The sequence below is a fragment of the Eumetopias jubatus genome, unplaced genomic scaffold (assembly GCF_037043125.1).
Source record: "Eumetopias jubatus isolate StellerSeaLion01/CBP00866 unplaced genomic scaffold, mEumJub1_p1.0 scaffold_11, whole genome shotgun sequence".
Lineage (NCBI taxonomy): Eukaryota > Metazoa > Chordata > Mammalia > Carnivora > Otariidae > Eumetopias > Eumetopias jubatus.
The window spans coordinates 100,683,225-100,703,553 of NW_028274817.1; the positions used below are offsets into that span (position 1 = coordinate 100,683,225).

Sequence of the window (20,329 nt, forward strand, 5' to 3'; positions counted from 1 at the left end):
CTTGTCCATTCTCTTATCCCATCCCGGGGCGTTTTCCACACCATAGTCGGTTACCCCAGAAACATCCTCTTCCAGCACTCCACTGAGAGACACGTAGGCTGTTTCCGCTGTTTGCTGAGGTAGGTAATGCTGCAGTGAACATCTTTATGCATTTAGCTGTTTTTTTTCCTTGGTTGAAGTTTTCCCTTAGGATAATTTCTCAGGAATGGGATTACCAGACTAAAAGAGTTTTGTGGCTTTTGATACATATTTCCGGATGGCTTGTTGTCAAATGTTGTTCCTTTGTAATACCACCGGCCCTGAAGGAGTGGGATATTTGCAGTATCCAGTTATTCACAGTGGTCTTAGTTTGGTTTGTTTGTTTTCATGCTAAGAGCTGTTTTTCTTTCATGGGGTTTGTCAATCCCTAGTGATCCCATGAACAATAGAACTAGCTCTAGAGATCACCAGATAACCTGGTTGAACCTATGGTCTTTGACCACGGACTAGGGTAAAACCACAGAAGGCCTCCTAGGCAGAATGTTGTGAATATTTAGATGTTTCAAGCCATTTGAGCATTCATTTAGAAGTTAACCAGGCCCACCGACGAAATGCCCACATAATAAGCCACCTCATTTAGCGTTGGACATACTGTTTGGATTGTTGTGCTAAAGTTAGGGCACAGTAGCTATAAATGTAAAATAGATGTGGAGAAATAAATCCTTTTTTGCCTCATGCTCAAACTTCCCAAAATGTAAATAGGTTTTCAGTACCTCTAGATTTTTTTTTTTTGTACTCTATTCCAGAATGGAGACACAAGTAACTTTCATAAAACGAATAGTAATGGCCACAAATCATCCAGATTCATTTTTTTAAGTCCAGTTAGAGAACAACCTATAATGGCCTGAGTTGTTTTTCCTAAGCATTGTTTTCTTTTTAATCAAATTTCAGTTACTCTTTAAATTCTAGTTGTGAAGCACACACACGTGTTGATATAAATGCATAGGCGCACAGTTAGGTGTGTACCGTGGCTTGGGTTGAGAGTAAGGGTCAGGATGGAAGTCTGCCGACAGCCGACAAACATCAAGAACCACTGGAGCCCTTGTCCCATTGGCCACAGGACTGCCTGGGGCTGCAGCTACCGCCACCCTCCCTGCAGACTCTCACTCTTTTTTAGAGGGAGAGAATCTCAAGCAGACTCCCCACTGAGCACGGAGCCCAGTGGAGGGGTGGGGGGGCTCGATCTCACGATCCTGAGATCATGACCTGAGCCAAAACCAAGAGTCTGACGTTCAACTGAATGGGCCACCCAAGCGCCCCCGGCTCTTTTTTTAATTGAAATATACAAAATACTTGACATATTACACGGTGTAAATGTAAGGTGTACAACACGTTGACTTGATACGTTAGTATATGGTAATAAGATTGCCATTGCTGTGCTAGTTAGCCCTTCTATCACGTCGTATAATTATCATTTCTTTGGTAGGAATAAGTAAGATCTCGCCTCTTGACTCTCTTGAGTGGGAGTCAGGACAAGGGATCACCGAACAGAAGCTCTGCCTTCCCAGATGCTGTGCCCTTATCAGGAGCCATGTCCCTGTACTTTGACATGCCACATCGTTTGGCTGAATGCCCCCCATTCTTCCCTGACCACATGTCTCTGTCTTGGTAATAGCAACGCTGTCTTCTCAGTGTCGAAACTTGCAATTCAGTCTGTCCTCGCATATTTAATGAATGTGTTCTGCCTAGCCAGTCTCCAAGCTCTTGGGAATGTCTTCTGCGAGCCTGGGGGGGGAATCTGTCAAGAGATGAACAGGGGTAACAGGTGGATGTTATTTTCTTCTCTCTACTCTATGGTATTTTCTGAATTTTCTTCTTTGAACATTCAGAATTAGAAAAAAAATGAGTAAAGTGCTGACTTTTTTTGTTTTTAAGAGAAAGAACCCCTCTTTCGTCTGATCTCCTTCCTTGCCACTGTTACTATTCACTACACCCTGACCTTGGCACTTTGCTCTTACTGCTCTTGTACTGGTTTTGGAGAAATGTATTCGCTGTATGATAGCATGTGTCAAAATCTGTTTCTTCCCATGGCCCCCTGAATAAATCCTAATTTGTCTGATTCTCACACCTTTCCTAATCTGTTTCCATAACCACTCACTGCTGGCTTTCACCTCCATGAAACGGCTTCTCCCTACCCTTTGAACCTACTACGCTTATAAATATCGTTACCGTTGCTACTGATAATCATACCTGTTATTGGTTCACATGAATTCTGTCCTTGAATCTCACCAGTCCTTTGAGGACAATGAATGGAGAGGCGGTGGGGGTTGTGTGTTTTTCTTGTTATTTAAATGGATGAATATTTTACCTCTGCCCCGCAAGGCCCTCAACTGGCAGAAGACTTTAATTCCTACTCCTGTGTCCCCAAACCTCCACTTAACACCTCAGTCCCCAGTACGCATATTTTGATTCTGCTCTCCACCCTCCCGAGGTGAAATAACAGGGCTTTATTCTGGGTCCCTGCTGGAATACCAGATGCCATAAAAGGGAACATACGGGACTTGGGGTTAAGAGGAATGCTCATTTTAAAGAAGTTGAGTATTGGCAGTGGGATGTTTCTGGTAGGACGTCAGACACGTTCTCGGTGTACAGAGCCAGGCAAGGTTTGGGAAGCCTCTCGACTTGCTAGCCATTTGCAGTCAGGTTCACCCGATCCATTTTGTTTCCTTCACAGTCGCCATCCTGGCCCTGGTGTGCTCTCCTTCAGCCAGGTGCTCTGGCAGGCAGCTCGCGGCTCCCCGTGCACTGCAAATGAAAATGTGCAGTTTGCAGCAGCGAAAGTTAACACGGGTGAAAATGCCCTTTGCCCTTTGTTTGAAGTGTAAAGACCCTGGGACTGGGGCCAGGCTGGTTCCTTCAGCAAGACTGTGCTCAAAGACCTCTGTTTCTAAACCTCAGGAAACAGGAGGGAAGTCCTTGTTTTCTCCTACAATTGCATGCCTTGTATCCAGAAGGAGAAGTTGACTTCAGAAGAAAACTTACTTCTTTCGGGTTGGTACAGTTAGAAAGGTGTCGCTTCTGATTCAGGGAAGAGCCTAGGAGCGGCCGGGAGAGAGGGCTGTTTTCACATAACAGGGCTCACTGGGCAACCTTGTAAAGCTTTCCTTAGTTCAGGTCCGGACCTCCCCATTCTGGACATGGATGCACAACAGGATGAATGGACTTTAGTACTGCTGAACTGGCCACTTAAAAATGGGTAAGGTAGTAAGTTTTAGGGTATGTGTACTTAACCACAATAAAGAAAGTTGGGGAAGAAACCCCAAAATGGTCCTAAATCAGAGAGTAACGGAAATCACCATCACGTGCAAGTACAATGTTTTGCCTATATTTAAAAATCAGTATAGGTCTTTCAAGGAATTACCCAGTAAGCCAGGACCCAAAGTCATATCTGTGGCTATCAGAAAGGAGAATTATCGTTAAATGTATGGATTTGACAGTGGTATCTTCTTTGAGAGTAAATGAGGCAACAGGATAATGTTTCTACTGTAGACGCTTACTGCAGTCAACACATGTAGTGGGAAACTGACTCTTTTGGGTAGTAGAAGTGAAGTTTTGAAACTAGTTTTTTTTTTTTAAGATTTTATTTATTCATTTAACAGAGACAGAGCACAAGTGGGGTGGGGGCAGAGGAGAGGGAGAAGCGGGCTCCCTGCGGGCTTGATCCCAGGACGCCGGGATCATGACCTGAGCCAAAGGCAGATGCTTCACCGACTGAGCCACCCAGGCGCCCTGAAACTAGTTTGTTTCAATGAACGCATCATCAGGTTGTTCTTTAGTTCATAATCCATGGAAACAGCTCCATTGTCAGAGTGGAGTGATCCCTAGGACCTGAGTAAGGCTGAGCATGCCCTGGCAGTGAGTCACACAGATTGCCCGAAGGAACCTTGGAGTTTCACTGCATGTCTCCTTTTTCTGCTGAGGAAACTGAAGCCCAGAGAGGCAGGACTTACTACGTTCTGCATACTGCAGTCGTATCATGTCCCATCTAGACAGAAGGCCTAAGTTCCCCATGTTCCAAGCCAGTATTTCCTTCTGCTAAACCATCTGAGTGGAAATAGATGGCTTTAACTGGTTCAAATACCAGACTGAACAAAGAGCTAAGAAACATGATCCTTTATGTGAATTTTTGGTTATACTAGGATGACACGGATAAATGAACACCCTTATCACTACCACAGTGCATGTTTACGCGCACGCACACACACACCACGCGTGCCCCGTGATCTTTATTTAAGCTGTTCTATTCCCAATGGCAGGTGGCTAAGTCTTCCTGCAAATGAAACCAACTAATATTGCCTTTTAAGTGGGAAAACTTTATACCTTTAAGGGACTCTACAAAAGAGTCGTGTATCTGTAAATTGGTATTTGGCCGTGCCCTGAGAAGTACCACCATCCCCCATGATAGTTTGTAGAGTTTGCTTCTGTAAACATTTTAAGGACTTCATTGTTGAGATGGATTCGAGTATACCAACTTTATATTCAGTTGGCTTCACCTACAGAGCTTGGGCACCAGACTCTGTTTATTTTACATCTGTTTCCTGCCTCCTGTTGTAGTCATGCATTCAAAATGAGTAAGTTGCTTTTTCATCTGTCCTGTGAATTTTTATATTCATGTGACAGAAATGAATATCATCAATGTACAGTTGCTGTAATAGAGAATGATACAGAAATGAGAATAAATTCCCACTATAGCTATTGAGAGCAAGTCTCTCTCTCCTCTCTCTCTCTCTTTCTCTTTCTCTCTCATGTAAATAATCATTCCAGAAAACCTGGAGAAGTGAGTGGCCGAGTGGTTAAGTGCATAGGCACTGAAGCCAACTGGCTGGGTTCAAATCCCAGCTCTGCTATTTTTTAACCTTTCTGGCCCCTGTGCTCTGGGGGTGCTTGGGGGGAGCGCAGTGAGCCAGTAAAGGCAGAGCGCTCAGAGTTGTTGCAGACACATGGGAGGTACTTAGTACCTGTTAGCTTCCGATGATCTAAAGTGTATTGTAAGTTGAGCATATCCTACCAAGATTAAGAATTCCTTTTATCTATAACCGAGCATCTGTGGATTCGATTTTAGAGACTCTCGACATACTGTTTTCTCTCTGAGTGTGAAAATACCATGCCAGGACACTTCTGAATCAGTTTGACAGCATTCCTCATGCCAATTGATCACATTTTATATTCTCCATCCTTAAAATAACTCCTAAAAAATCTACTTTGCTTAGGTTGCCTTTAGCTTTTTGTTCAGTAATCAAAATATGGGCCCTTCAGTTCCATAAACATTGTTTTTACAACCTTTTGGTGGTAAATGTTGAACTCATGTTCCCTTGAACTCATGATGGGTACTGACTGATAACTACAGTAGTAGTAAGTTACTACAATTTGGTATGCATAAATAGAGGTAGTTTCACCGTGCTCCTGTTGGGCCTGCTTATGGACAGAATTCCTGCAGATTTTCAGGAAGGACCTTTTATCTCAGAGTATTATCAGTATTGTCTTGAGTTGACTCTTGCTTCTCAGTTGCTGGGTTTTTTTAATTACCAGCTATGGTGGGTTTAGCTTCATAGTTATCCATTTAATTTGTTGTGGTTTGTGTGGTTAACTTCTCAGTGTGGGGTGATGGTTATTTTCTTCAGTATTTTGAGGGTAGGTTTGTGTTGTAGTTGAAACCTATTTCATTTATACACTTAAACTGCTGAAGAAGATAATTGGTGTCCTTTTGCTCAACATTTTTTTTTAAAAAGATTTTATTTACTTACTTGAGACAGAGAGCACCAGCTGGGGTGGGGTCAGAGGGAGAGGAAGGAGCAGACTCCCCGCTCAGCACCTAGCCCTGCACAGGGCTCGGTCCCAAAGCTAAAGGCAACTGTTGAGATCATGACCTGAGCCAAAGTCAGACACTCAGCTGACTGCGCCACCCAGGGGTCCCTCTTGGCTCACATGTCTAAAGTAGTACTTCATTGTTATGACCAAATTTCCCCCTTCCTTCCTTCCTCCCTGCCTTCCTTTCTCCCTCCTTCCGTCTTTCCCTTCCCTTCCCACAAGAGTTGAGTCAGAGGTGCTGATGAAAACAAATGTTTTTGAGAGCCATGCGTTCAATTGGAAGAATATTTTAGATTTCATCAGTTCACCATCAATTCTAATTCACATTGAAACTTACCCAAAAAACTCATGGAAACAAGGAAACATGAGTTCAGTATTGCCATTTTCTTTTTTCCTTGTTTGTCACTGGCTTATAAATTGAATTTTTAATGGAAGGTTCTTTCTGCAAGATTATTTAAGATGAAGGATTGTGTAATGCTTCCTCCTGTGATATCCTTATCTGTTTACCCAGGGTCCTTAGCGTATCTTGATTCTCTAACAGCTAGAGGTTTTTTGTTTGGGGTTGGGTTCTTTTTTTGGCATTTGACAAAATATTTTATTTATTGTTTATTTTTTTAGAGGCCGGTGGCAGAGAGAAAGAGAGAATCTTAAGCAGGTTCCATGTCCAGCACAGAGCCTGATGGGGGCTCAGTCTCGCGACCTGAGATCATGACCTGAGCCAAAATCAAGAGTCAGACCTTTAACTGACTGAGCCACCCAGGCACCCCTGATAAACTAGTTTTAAAATCTTTTCTATCTTTTTTCAAAGCTACATTTTATTTTTTTAAATTTTTTTAATGTTTTATTTACTTATTCATGAGAGTCAGAGAGAGAGAGAGAGAGAGAGAGAGAGGCAGAGGCAGAGGGAGAAGCAGGCTCCCCGCCTAGCTGGGAGCCCGATGTGGGACTCGATCCCAGGACCCTGGGATCACGACCTGAGCCGAAGGCAGACGCTTAACCATCTGAGCCACCCAGGTGCCCCCAAAGCTACATTTAAAAAAAAAAGAACCATGCAGTTAAATTTATTCTGGTGGTCAGTTCTATGAGTTTAGACAAATGCATTGTTTCACCATCACTGCAGTCAAGACACAGAACATTTCCATCACCCCTAAAATGCCCTCTTCCTTGGTTGTCATCCCAGCCTGCTCCCAGTTTCTGGAAACCATTCCTCTGTTTTCTGTTCCTATCGTTTTGCCTTTCCCTAAACTGGATTTCAAATGAAGAGTTAACATTGTATCTTGAACTTTAGCCAAACATGTCCTGAGACATACTTGAGAAAGTATATTCTGTGATGTATGTTATGTGTGAAACTTTCCGGTTAAGTAAGAACTCTCTGGCATAAATTAATGTGGAGCATACTTACGGATTTGCATAGATTTAAAAATTGTCCTTACGTTCCCTGGAGCCATGGTGTTAATTGGTTTATTAGTCAGGTGGAGTGGAGCGCCTGAGGTCAGGACAGTTGTCCTTGAACATGTAAATGAAGAGTGGATAATCACCGTGTGTTATTGTTTGGGCTGATTTTATCTTTAACGGGTAATTCAGAGTCCTGATTAATATTTTAGAACAGTGACCGCTGGCCTCCAACCTGCTCATTATCTTCAGAACTTTAAATAAAATACTTGATTTCTCCTCAAGACAGTAGTTACAGGAAGCCTTTTACTTCTTCTTGTCTCACAAATACAACTCTTGACCTCTCCATCTTTATTTCAAACATGGAAAATGTCCGTGAACGTGGGGATTTTTAAACTTTTTTATGCTGAAAATTCACAGATACCTTGGAAAAGCACATCTAGGCAGAGTATGAGAGGATGTTTTAGGCACAGTGTAGCTAAGAGAACAGGGAGGACGTCAGTTTGGTGTTAGGTTTGTATTTTTTGAGAAAAGTAATCCTGAAGAGCTTTTCACGTTTTATACCAGTGACATTAATGCCATCTCCCCCCACCCTTTAACGATTATTAAAGTCACTCTTTGGCGCCTGGGTGGCTCCGACCATTGGGCGTCTGCCTTCGGCTCAGGTCATGATCCCAGAGTCCTGGGATCGAGCCCCACGGTGGGCTCCCAGCTCAGCGGGGAGCCTGCTTCTCCCTCTGCCCCTCCTCCTGCTTGTGCGTGCGCGCGCGCTTTCTCTCGCTGTCAAATAAAGAAATAAAATCTTAAAAAAAAAAAAAAAAAGGCAAAGTCACTCTTACCCTCCCACCTGCCTTGCCCTCCCCCATGAAGGGGTGATTTGGAAGAAACCGTGGTTTCCAACCAGCATTTTGGAAAAATTTCAAGCATAAAAAGAATGGATAAGGCTAGCGTAGTGAGCAGCCATACATCTCATACATACAGCCTTTGCTGAGCATTTTATCCCATGAACATTCCCCTTCCTCCCACTCACTCCGTGTAGGTACGTGTATGTGAATACACACACAAGCATGGTTTTTCCCTTTACTATTTAAAAGTCAAAGGACATCACAACATCAAACATAAACCCCTAAACTCTTCACCACACGTTTTTTTTTTTAAAGGACTTTCTCCTCCATAACTGCAAAGCTACCATCACACAAATTTCACAATGATGCAGTAACATCATCTCTCATGCAGTCCACACTGAAATTTCCCCATTGCCCTGGAGTGTTCCTTATGGCTGGCTCTTTTCTTCTAGGATCTAGTCAGGGTTTTTGTCTTGGAGCTGCTTGTCATGTCTCTGTACTTTCACTGAATCTGAACAGACCCCTCACATTTTTTTTTCCTCATTCATTACCCTGACATTTTTGAAGAGCTCAGGCCACTTCTCCGGAAGAGTGTCATATATTCGGGATTTTTCTAGTTATTTCCTCCTGATTCAATTCAGGTTAAAATTTTGTGGCCAGAAGACAACAGAGATGATGTTGTCTCCTCATGATGTCACATCTGGAGGGACAAAATAACACCTTGTTTTCACTGATAATTCTAAGCATGTTAGGACAGTGTCTGCCAGATATTTCCTTTGTAAAAGTGTCCTTTTCCCTTTGTCATTAGGAAGTCATTTGTGTGCTGTTTTGAGACTCTGAATATCCTATTCCTCAACAACCTTTCACCCTATAATTTTAGCCTCCCCCGATGATGCTTTTCTAATTCGAAGATTATATTGGTGGTTGCCTAAGATTTTCTGATTCTACCTTTCCGTACGTAGTAGCTGGGTTTCTTCTGTAAAGAAGAGTTTCCACTTCTCCCCTTGCTATTTTTGAGTATCACCACAGACATCCAAAGTGATGTTCAATGTACAAGAGAAGAGACTTCTCCTGACTGAGCTGCCTTTGGATATGCTTTTGGCCATGGTGTTACCTAAAATGCCAATGTACAGATGGTCCTTTTCCTCCATAGCAATGTAAACATATATTTAATAAATACATTTCAGGGGGCACCTGGGTGGCTCAGTGGGTTAAGTGTCTGCCTTCGGCTCAGGTGATGATCTCAGGGTCCTGGGATTGAATCCAGCATGGGGCTCCCTGCTCAGTGGGGAGTCTGCTTCTCCCTCTCCCTCTGCCCCTCCCCACTGCTCATTCTCTCTCTCTCAAGTACATAAGTAAAATCTTTATATATAAATACATACATACATACATACATACATTTCTGTGTCAGCCAGCTCTTTCATAGGAGTGACAAGTTAACCAAAGCATGTAACATGAGCTATGTGCTCTTGAAGAATGAGATGCTCATAGGCTTTTCTGTTTCTTTCTTTTTTTTTTATTTATTTGAGAGAGAATGAGAGAGAGAGAAAGCACATGAGTTGGGGGGAGGGTCAGAGGGAGAAGCAGACTCCCTGCTGAGCAGGGAGTCCGATGTGGGACTCGATCCTGGGACTCCGGGATCATGACCTGAGCCGAAGGCAGTCGCTTAACCACCTGAGCCACCCAGGTGCCCTTTTCTGTTTCTTCTTTTCCTTTTATGCTACTTCAGTACAGATCAACCCGAACCTGTTAGTCCTTGTAGCTCATACATGCCATAGCATGTAATGGGAGGAGGAAGGATACACATTACTGAAAAGAAGGGGCAAAGGAGGTGATCAGAAAGATAGGAGTATGTGTCTATCACAGTGATTTTTGTACTTTCATACAGCTGTCAGTAGATGAATACAGAATTTTGTTGAAGATTTAGTAGCTGGGCATTGTTTCAGGTAGGCCTTACTTAGATATCAGAGCCTCTAGAACTCTCAGACAGGTTAAAGTTTCCAAAGATTTCAGAGGTCAGCCTGTCTATTCTCCTCAGTGATCATTTCTGTCTTTACTTTTTAAGCCTACTTTATGTGTACATACTGAAGTATTAAAATAATAGATCATCTTGAGCTGTTTCCTTAACTTCTTCGAGCCTTTCTTCATCTGTAACATAGTTAAACGTATTATATCAGGAACTACGTGTCCCCACGTTTGTTTTCTTTTTTTCTAGTATCTTCTCTATTAATGAATTGTTCATTTTTAAACTTCATATTTTTAAAGTGTGCAATTTGATAAATTTTGACACGTGTTCACGTGATGAATCCATCGCGGCAATCAAAATGAGCATATCTATCGCCCCAAAAAGTGTTTTTAGGCCACTTGGTAATCCCTCCCGGTCCTGCCAGGTCCCCTGCCACCATCCCTATCTCTAGATGACAACTTACCTGCTTTCTGTCACTATGGATTATTTTGCAGAGTCTGTAATTCTTTGCAAATGGAATTTTATGGGATATACCCATTTTTGCTTGGCTTTTACTCAGTATAACTGAGATTTATTTATATTGTCTCTACCCATACTTCATTCTCTTTTAATTACAGTATTATACTGTATGGGTATTCCACAATTTGTTTTTTTTTTTCCTCCTATTTTTTAGAATTTTAATTCCAGTATAGTTAACATACAGTGTTATATTACTTTCAGGTGTACAATATAGTGATTCAGCATTTTGTACAGTACCCAGTGCTCATCACGACAAGTGCCCTCCTTAATCCCCTTCACCTGTTACACTCACCACCCCCATCCCTCTCCCCTCTGGTAACCATCCGTTCTCTAGAGTTAAGAGTCTTTTTCTTGGTGTGGCTTGCTTGCTCACTCGCTTGCACTGTCTTTTTAACCTTTGCTTGTCTGTTTTATTTCTTAAATTCCACATATGAGTGAAATCATATGGTATTTGTCTTTCTCTGACTGACTTATTTCACTTAGCAATATACTCTCCAGCTCCATCCATGTGGTTGCAGATGGCAAGGCTTCATTGTTTTTTATGGCTGAGTAATATTCCATTGTATATTTATACCACATCTTCTTTTAAAAAAAAATTATTTATTTTAGAGAGAGAGAGAGAGAGCACGAGCAGGAGGGGTAGAGGGAGAGGAGAGAGAGTCTCAAGCAGACTCTGTGCTGATCGTGGAGCCCGATGCAGGGCTCGATCCCATGACCCTGAAGTCATGACCTGAGTTGAAACCAGGTGTCGTCAGATGCTCAACTGACTGCTCTACCCAGGCACCCCTATATACCACATCTTTTATCCATTCACCACTGGATGGATACTTGGGCTGTTTCCATAATTTGGCTATTGTGAATAATGCTGCTATAAACATTGGGGTGCATGTATCCCTTTTTGATTAGAGGCTAAATGTTATAAATGGAAAAGGCAGAACAGGAAATGGATTATTGTACTCATTTCAAAGCTTGGTCATTATCAGCAAAGATTACCTGGTCTTCTGGGTAACGACACTTGTAACAGAGATAGAAGATTCAGAAAAGAGTCTTGTACGTACAGTGTGGCCCTTCATGTGAGACCCACTGTTCTCTGAATAGAAGTAGCGTAGACTAAGAGCAAGATGTGAACCAAACTTGTGTGGAAGCTCTCGTAAGTGATCCCTTGTATCCCTGACTGTAATCTCCTCAGCAGCTCAAATGAAAAGCACCAAGTCTCTTGCGTCTCAGAGGATCAAAATGCCACCTTCCTTCTGTTTTATTTGTTACATGCAAGTTTTATATAGTTTTATAGGAGACTTTTTTATCACGCATTTGATTTTCATAAAAATTGGGATTGTTTGGAAGAAGAGTCATTAATATTCTTTACAACTTGTTCTTGTTCCTCCTTTTATGTTCGTTCCTAGTGCAGACTTCTCTCTTATGTAAAATATTCCACTGATGCCCTTGGTAGATTTAGAGGTTGTTAAAGAAATTGTAATAACAGCTCTGGGAACAGCCAGGAACTGCCTGTCCTATACCATCTGACCGTGGCTAGCCTTTCTCCTTGTAGTTTTAAAGCCTTTGTGTACACACTAATTCACAAAACAGTTTTGATCAGTTTAAATTTAGCAAATCTTTCCAAACACAAGCTTTTCACAATCAGGACCAGAAAAGTTGGGTTGTGAGTTATTAATGCCTTTATCTGTTAACAGCGGTAGCGATACTGAAATGGTGATTGGGATTTATGAAGGGGACATTTTACTAATGGAACAACAAATGAAAATGGCCAGGAAGGAGAGATGAAACTTTTACCCAAAAAACTCCTTGGTTTGTCCTGGTGTTTTCCATAAATTTACCTTTTTCTGTCAGTAAGACTGTTTAGGAATTCTATTCATGCGTATGAATGTATTCAACATTTATATATTTAATTATTTCTATGATTATATAATAAATATGACATAAAAACTTAACAAATATATAAACATATATTTGTTATATCTATAATTACATATATAATAATACTCTATTAAATGAAATGACAACATACCTGCATGCAGACGTGCGCACACACACTCTCTCGTACCCTAGCTGATTGGGATAATTATTTGCCATGATTAAATACGGCACAGGGTTGTCTCTTTGAGAAGCAGCTTGATTTCAAATCCAAGTCCGCGATTTTAGCAAGTTCCCTTGTGACCTCTAGCTCGGGGTTTTTTGTTTTTGGTTTTTTTTTCTTGGTCCTTTTTCTTTCCTCTCTTCATGATCTATTAACCAGTGTGGCTTTTATCTCCCAATTAATAGTGGAACAGGCCTATCATGGCTTCTCCATTTCTGTGTTGTAGAGGATAGCTATTTGCTTGTTAGGTGCCCTGCGGGGCTCCCAGGGACGTCTGGCACTCCGTTAACACCGTGTCTCCATGTCGGTTTCTGAATTTTGACAGATGAACCATGGTAATGTGAGACGTGAACATTAGGCCGGGGTTTCTCAGTCTTGGCACTACTGACAGGCCCAGATAATTCTTAGTTGGAGGGGGCTGTCTTGTGCGCTGTCAGATATTTAGCAGGATCCTGGTGTCTATGTACTAGACACCAGTAACATCCCTCCCTCCAGTTGTGACAACCAGAAATGTCCCCAGACATTGTCAGATATCCTCTGGGATACAGAACTGTCTCAACTTGAGAACCACTGACCTAGAGCATGGCTGCCTACCTGGGAGATTCCCTGCAGAGTCTCCCAGTGTGAAGTCTGTATATTCCCATACTTGAAGCCAGATCATTCTAAACATATCCTCCAAATTTAGAAAGAGGCTGTTAGCCCTTTGGTGTATGATATAATAACAGACAAACCGACAGAGGGACATTTACTTGAGGAAGTTTTTAAAAGTAAACTTGAGACAGTTTGAGAATTACTTATTTTGTTTTCTCCTTAGACAACCTTCTAGGTTTAATTTTGTTGCTCTTTCAGGATGACTCGGCAGTTTTTTTTAAAAATTCTAACCTCATTCACATACTCTAATCCTTCCTTTTATTTATTGTGATCACCCTGCAGCTTAATTCCTGTCTCTTCGTTCAGTTCCGCAAACTTTTACTGGCGGGGGGCGGGGGGCTGGGGATGGAAACCTAGTTCCTGTCTTTAGGTTTGGGCAAGTATTTTCTTTTTTTATTTTGGTGGTTAGTTCGTTTTTTATCATCTGAGAACTACTGGGTACAGTCTCTTGCATAACGTTTACTTTAAACGGTTTTTTTTCCCAGTTGATTAAGCATTGACATGCTTTTTCAAAAACTTCAAAGTTGAGAGGCTTAATTGCCTTCTCTTAAAAATACAATGTATGTGTTGATGGCAGCTGGGGTGTGGGGCTTGCTCAGAAATCTTCCCGTTGCATTTCGTCTGTAGCCACGAACGGATACTATAATCCTGACAGAAAAGGGAGTGTTCACGTTGACTCCCTGGCAGCCATGTGGGGCCTGGTCCTTTAGTGCCTCAGGGTTTATGGGAAGCATAACGTGAAAGAAACCCAAAAGTAATTCTGAATCCTGGGGCAAATCCCCCAACTCCAAACTTGGTATGTCATGCCTTTTGAAATGATTATTTTGGTAGTGACATCTTTTGGCTTGAACGTCCAGATACTGGGATTCCTGTCACTGTTTGCGGGCCTTGTTAAGATGGCACTTGTGTCTGGCCTCACCTGCCATCTGCTGTGACGGAGCAGCAGTCCTGATGACGGCCTCCTTCCCTGGCCTCCCAGCTGTGGACAGTTGCTGATGCGTGAGGCCCAACAGAGACGGAATGGGCTCCCAAGATCCTTCCGTAACTGCAACTCTCGCAATGCACGGAGCTGGGATATCTTTGCTCTTTGTCTACGCCTGCCATGGAGAAGGCAAAAAGAGTCTTGGCAAAAAAAAAAACCCAGAAACCAAAACAAGACAAAACCCGGGGCCAAATGGCCTGTTCCAAGAGTTTTTGCTCAGATGGTTTGAAAGTGGCGTTTAGGGGAGAGGGCAAGGTCATCCTTGATACCGAGAGAAACCATCTCCATTGGTCAAAAAATAATGGCACCTAAAAGGATAATGTCCCTTCACTGCCATCGTCCCTGTCTTTTGTCCTCAACAGCTTCCTCCTGTGCCAGTCTGTCCTTATTTATTTTTTCTAGAGTGGCCAAGATGTCATTTTAGCTGGGTTTTAGTTTTAGTACCGTTAGCTCTTTATAGAAGCTTGCCTGGCTTTTAATTCTTTCCTTCTTTATTGCCAGACAAAAGGAGAGGGAATATACCACTAGGATACAGAATGGTTTGTAGTAAAAATGAAAGATTGACACAAAAAGAGCATGTGGATCCCCATATCTTGTCTTCAGTGCTGTCAGTTGGCATCGGTGAGCAGTTTTAAAAGAGCCAAAGTGATAGATTTTACATCCTAGGAGCGAGGAAGAACCTTGAGAATTTCCAACCTTTAAACACAAGAGAATCTATAGTATTTTGAAAGAGGAGAACATTCTCTAGCTTCCCTGGGTAATTCACCCTAATGCTTTAACAACGCTCTGCATCAGGAAGTTCTGTATGAGTTACAGCCTAAATTCTTCATGCTGGTTAAGCCTGTCCCTTCTTGTTCTGTCCTCAGTGGAGGGATCGAACAGCTGGTCACAGGCCCCAATGCAAGAGCCATTCACATAATTGAAAACTGTTATTAAATTGCCCCTTCAGCCACTCTTTCTTGCTCGTTCTCTTTTTTTGTTCATGGCTAAATAATCCCAATTCCCTTAAACTGTTCTCATAGGTCTTTCAAACCCTTTAATTATCCTTGTGCCTTTCTGCCAAGCCTTCTCTGAATTCTGGGTCAGCTGTAGTCCCCAGAACTCCACCGCATTTTCTAAGGCGGGTTTGAACAGTGCTGAGGGTCATGAGGCCATTTCCTCACCCTCTCCCTGCTTGCTTTCAGTTATACATCATAGTCATGGCGTTGCTTTTTTGCTTTTTTATGTTTTTCCACCTACATTTGTTGCTGACTCATGGTCGGATTTTGACTTTCCATCTTCTGGAATGATTAGAAGCTTTCTCTTCTTACCACGCTTCCTGTATTAAGCCTGAATTTTTGCTCTACACGGTATCTATTAATTCATCATTAAACAAACTCTCATTTCAGCCTCAGTCAGAAAAAAAAAAAATATATAGGTTCAGATGAAGCCACAGTAGATCCATGTTTCAAATAGGAATGACTTAGTAATGTTTTTCAGTTTACTGTCTGTGCTGGCTTGTCTCCTCGCTAGAAAGGGTTATTTTGATAAAGTTAGTTTCTAGACCAATGGAGCAGGAGATTGTCATAGGACGTATTGTAGCTGAAACTTGTGGTTCCTTTGACACAATCTTATCATTGTGTCTTTGTGTACAAGATAGAGAAACGCGTGCAGGAGCCTGCACGGTGACAGAACCGGCAGGAGGCCTAAGTTTGACCAGAGAAGGCTGAAGGCTGAAGGCTGAAGGCTGGGTTTCTGTGGAGCTGAGCTGCGAGGTGTCGCGGTGTGGCTCCTGTTTGACCTTGGCCTGCTTGATACTTTCACCAGGGACTTTTTGATGAGGACAGAACACATGTTTTCAAATGTAAAAACCGTTTAAAAAGAAGTAAGTTTTAAAAATGTAAAAATTACGCAAAGTGGGGAAGAACGGCTTGGCTGTTGGCTGTGAGAGTCAGGATTCTGCAAGTTTGCTGCATTTGTGCAGTGGGCTCAGACTCACGGGAAATCGTTGATGAACGTGAAAGAAACTGATCCCAGATGAACAAGCAGAGAGTAGAGGAATCACCGGAAACAGCCAAGAACAGCATTTCCCATTATACCCGCCACAGCATTAGTACTTTGTGCTGTTCATAAGCCTGAAAAGTTTAAAAAAGAAAAAAAAAAGATAAAGGTGTTGGGATCACTGAATAATTAGTGTGGGAAATCCTGAGGTCAAAGTTTAACGTGTTTCTTGACCAACAACCTTCTCAGCTTTTAATATGTTAACATTCATTAAGCATTTTAAGAGGCAGATATAATGTGCAGTGTTTCCGTAATTAATTTGACCTTCTTTTCATGAAGCACTTTGTTGGATGACTGATCTGCTGGATGCACTGGGAAGCACTGACCCAGAGATTTTACTTGAGTGGAAACCCTGTGTGAGCTTAGAATACAAAACAAAAGAAAGTCATCCAATCCTACTGTCTGGACAAGTGGAGGTACCATTCATTCCCAACAGATCATATTTGGAGAGTAGTCTTCTAAAGGACAGTGGCAAACCAAGGCATGTCCTATGAGAAATAAAAGGAATGAGGCGGGGAGCGGTGCGCCTGGGTGGCTCAGTAAGTTGAGCGTCTGACTCTTGGTTTCAGCTCAGGTCATGATCTCAGGGTTGTGAGATCGAGCCCCAGGTCGGGCTCTGCGCTCAGCGTGGGGTCTGTGCGCGCGCTCTCTCTCTCTCTCTCTCCCCCTCCCTCTCCCTCCCCCTCCCCCTCCCCCTCTCCCCCCTCTCTCCCTCTCTCCCTCTCTCCCTCCCCCCCTCCCCCCTCCCCCTCCCCCCCGCCTCTCCCCCTCTTTTTGTCTCAAACAAATAAACACAATCTTTAAAAATAAAAGGAATAGGAATGAAGAGGCATGGGACAGACATGACCACTCAGGTAGAATATTGAAAAGGCTCCGCAAACCCTGCGACCCTCTGGGTTTCTGGTGGGACGGACAACAACAGTGAGGGTAACAGTGGCACACACGGGTGTGGCTCTTGCTATGTGCCAGATACTGTTCCACGCACCTTTCCTTTAACTCGTTTAAATCTTAAAACAACCCTATCTGGCAGGTGCTATTCATAGTTCCATCTCAAGGCAGAGGAAAAGTAAGACCCAGAGAGGTAAATTTAATTCTCCAAGGTCACACCGCCAGTAAATGGCAGAGCTGGGCTTTGAACTGTTGGTGGTTGGATTCTACAGCCTCCGCTCTGCTCTTGGATTTCAGCTGTGTGTGATGAAGTACTTTTGACAGGGGTACCTCTGCTCAGGCATTCAAGATCATCCATTAAGGAGGTTGGCTCCCTGGTACGGCTGACGTTTATATGGTGGCTCTAAGAACACAGTGGCATCACATAAGAGTTGGTGCCATTCCAAAAGGATGAGTTCACTTGCATGGTCCCTTTCATCTTTAGGTTCCATGATTTTTTTCCCCCAATTTTCCACAGAGTGCCTCTGTGATGGCACTCTGCACAGAGGAAAGTGCTCCTCCACAAAAGCTTTTGATCAGTACCTCGGATTGATAGCGTTTTGCAGCTAGGAAATTCAAGGTCAAATAGCTCATTATAATGTTGTTAAATTTATGATCAGGGGTAACGGCTGGACTAGTGCTGAAGTGGTGAGCTTTGCAAGCCAAATGACCTCTCAGTCCAAGCCCTATTGCCTGTCTGCAGTGTAGGAACAGATTCCTCATTAGCGAACCACATTCCAAGAGAAGCAACATGGGTTTGCAGTGTAGATACTCATTACTTGTTTGATACTAAATAACCCTTCCCTATGTTCAGTTTCAATCGGTCTTGGAATTGGCAGTGTTCTCTGGTTCTTGGCAAAAGCAAACAAACATCTTCTCTGTAGAAAGCACTTGCATTCTAGGGCTCAAAGTATCTCCAGAAGATTTTTTTTTAAGGTCAATGTAGTATATAATAAAAAAAAAATGTAAGCACCCAAGAACCCAAGGTGAGTGAGAACCAGCAGAAACAGCAGACTGCAGGAACAGACCCACAGTAATTTCATACTTCAGAATCAATAGACAGATGGTTTTTTGAAAACCATGTTTACTCTGTTTAAAAAAATAATAATAGCTAAGATTGAAAAATATCTGGGGGCGCCTAGGTGGCTCAGTCGTTAAGCATCTGCCTTCGGCTCAGGTCATGATCCCAGGGTCCTGGGATCGAGCCCCACATCGGGCTCCCTGCTCCGCGGGAAGCCTGCTTCTCCCTCTCCCACTCCCCCTGCTTGTGTTCCTTCTCTCGCTGTGTCTCTCTCTGTCAAATAAATAAATAAAATCTTAAAAAAAAAAAAAGAAAAATATCTGCAGGGAGCCACAGACTTTGTAGAACTGACCTTAAAAATGACCAAATAGAACTTGTAGATGTTAAAAAGTACAACAACCAAAATTTAAAACTTACTGTTTGGGCTTAACAGCAGACTGGATGCTACCAAAGAGAGAAATAGATAGAAGGGATTGTTAGAAATGAAGCACAAGGAGGGCCTATGCAGACCAACATGGGTCAGGTTGAGAGAGTCTAACATTTATCTAATAGATTTCTGTAAACAGAACAGAGGGGAAATGGAGATGAGGCATTATTTGTTGAGGTCATGACTGAGAAGATTCCAGAGCTGACCAGAGACGCTAAAGATTCAAGAAGCCCAGTGAATACTAAAAAAGTATAAATAAACCCTAGAAACAGATGACCTTCAAAGGAGCAATAGTCTGCTTTACCAAGGACAATTCTTTACAGTAACAACAGAGAAAGTAAAATAAAAGTGAAATAATAATTCAGTGTGCTAAAACAAAATAAAAAGAGACAAAACCAAAAAAAGAAAAAAGAAACCTTTTCAGTCTAAAAATCTATACCCAATGTGGATAGCTGTCAAGAATATGGATTTAAAAAGGAGATTTTTCAGACCAAACAAAACCTGAGAAATTCTCCTCCAACATGGCTCTTTACAAGAACATTCTAAAGGATATACTTAGGCAGAAGGGATCCCAGATGGAAAATGTGAGACGAAAGAAGCAATGAAGAAAAACAAAGTAGCCAATATATTGGTCAATCTAACAACACACAAAAATTAAGACGCCATCTTGTAGGGTTAACAAGTAAACAGCAGTAGACCAGGAGGTTTGGGTTCTAGGACCATCTCAGCTCCTAGTCTGTTGTATGGCCTTTGAAAAGCTACCTCCCTCATCTGTGTCTCAGTTTTCTCGTCTGTAAAATGAAGCTCCAGGACCCAATGTTTTTTAGAGCCTCTTCATTATGTTTCCATGAAACACTGAGAAATAGATTGTCTAGGAAAAAAACAAGGAATCAATAATTCCTGAGTTGGTTTTTCCTTAACCTTCTTTGAAACGTTATCGATAAACACTCGGCATTTTACTTCTGTCTCACTCTTATGTATCTGTCCCAAAACTGGAGCTAAAGGGAGTGTCGAGGCACAGGTGTGTATTTTGCTCGCCTTTCTCCACGTGTTGGTTTTGCTTCGCTTTCTTGTCATCTAGCAGCCGAACAGAGTAATGGCAGGTTACTCAAGCCTTAGGGGGTAGGTGGCTCGTGTGGCTGCGAGGGGGACATTGGCAGAAACAGGCTGTGAAAAGTGGGTCTCATTGCACCACCACTGTTCTGAATTTCTTAATGTCCGGTCTGTACTGACGTGTGCCTCCTTTCCTTTCTCCCCTTCTTTCTCTTCTTGCCCCGTGCCCCACCCCCCTTCGCTTTTCCTCCTGTCCTGCACAGGCTAATAATAAGCCTGAGATCGAAGCAGCCCTCTTCCTAGACTGGATGCGACTGGAGCCCCAGTCCATGGTGTGGCTGCCCGTCTTGCACCGGGTGGCTGCTGCGGAGACTGCCAAGCACCAGGCCAAGTGCAACATCTGCAAGGAGTGTCCCATCATCGGATTCAGGTATCGGGAACCCGCCAAATGGCATTGTTTTTTGTTTTTTTTTTTTCTTCGTGTCTCTCACCTTTTTCGGACTTGATCTTTTATCTCCTGTGCCAGTTGCTGTCAGTTTGTTCCTTTCCCAAGTGACTGCCCTG

General features: G+C 42.6%; 1 protein-coding gene across 5 annotated transcripts in view; it reads left to right on the forward strand.

Annotated features, from left to right (window-relative positions):
- Positions 1-20,329, forward strand: part of DMD (dystrophin) — a 1,674,912-nt gene that overhangs the window by 1,587,802 nt on the left and 66,781 nt on the right. For all 5 annotated transcript variants that reach the window (XM_088028834.1, XM_088028835.1, XM_088028836.1 and 2 more), the window contains one exon: positions 20,029-20,195. In XM_088028834.1, the coding sequence (XP_087884960.1) occupies positions 20,029-20,195 (167 nt within the window). The remainder of the gene's footprint in view (positions 1-20,028; positions 20,196-20,329) is intronic.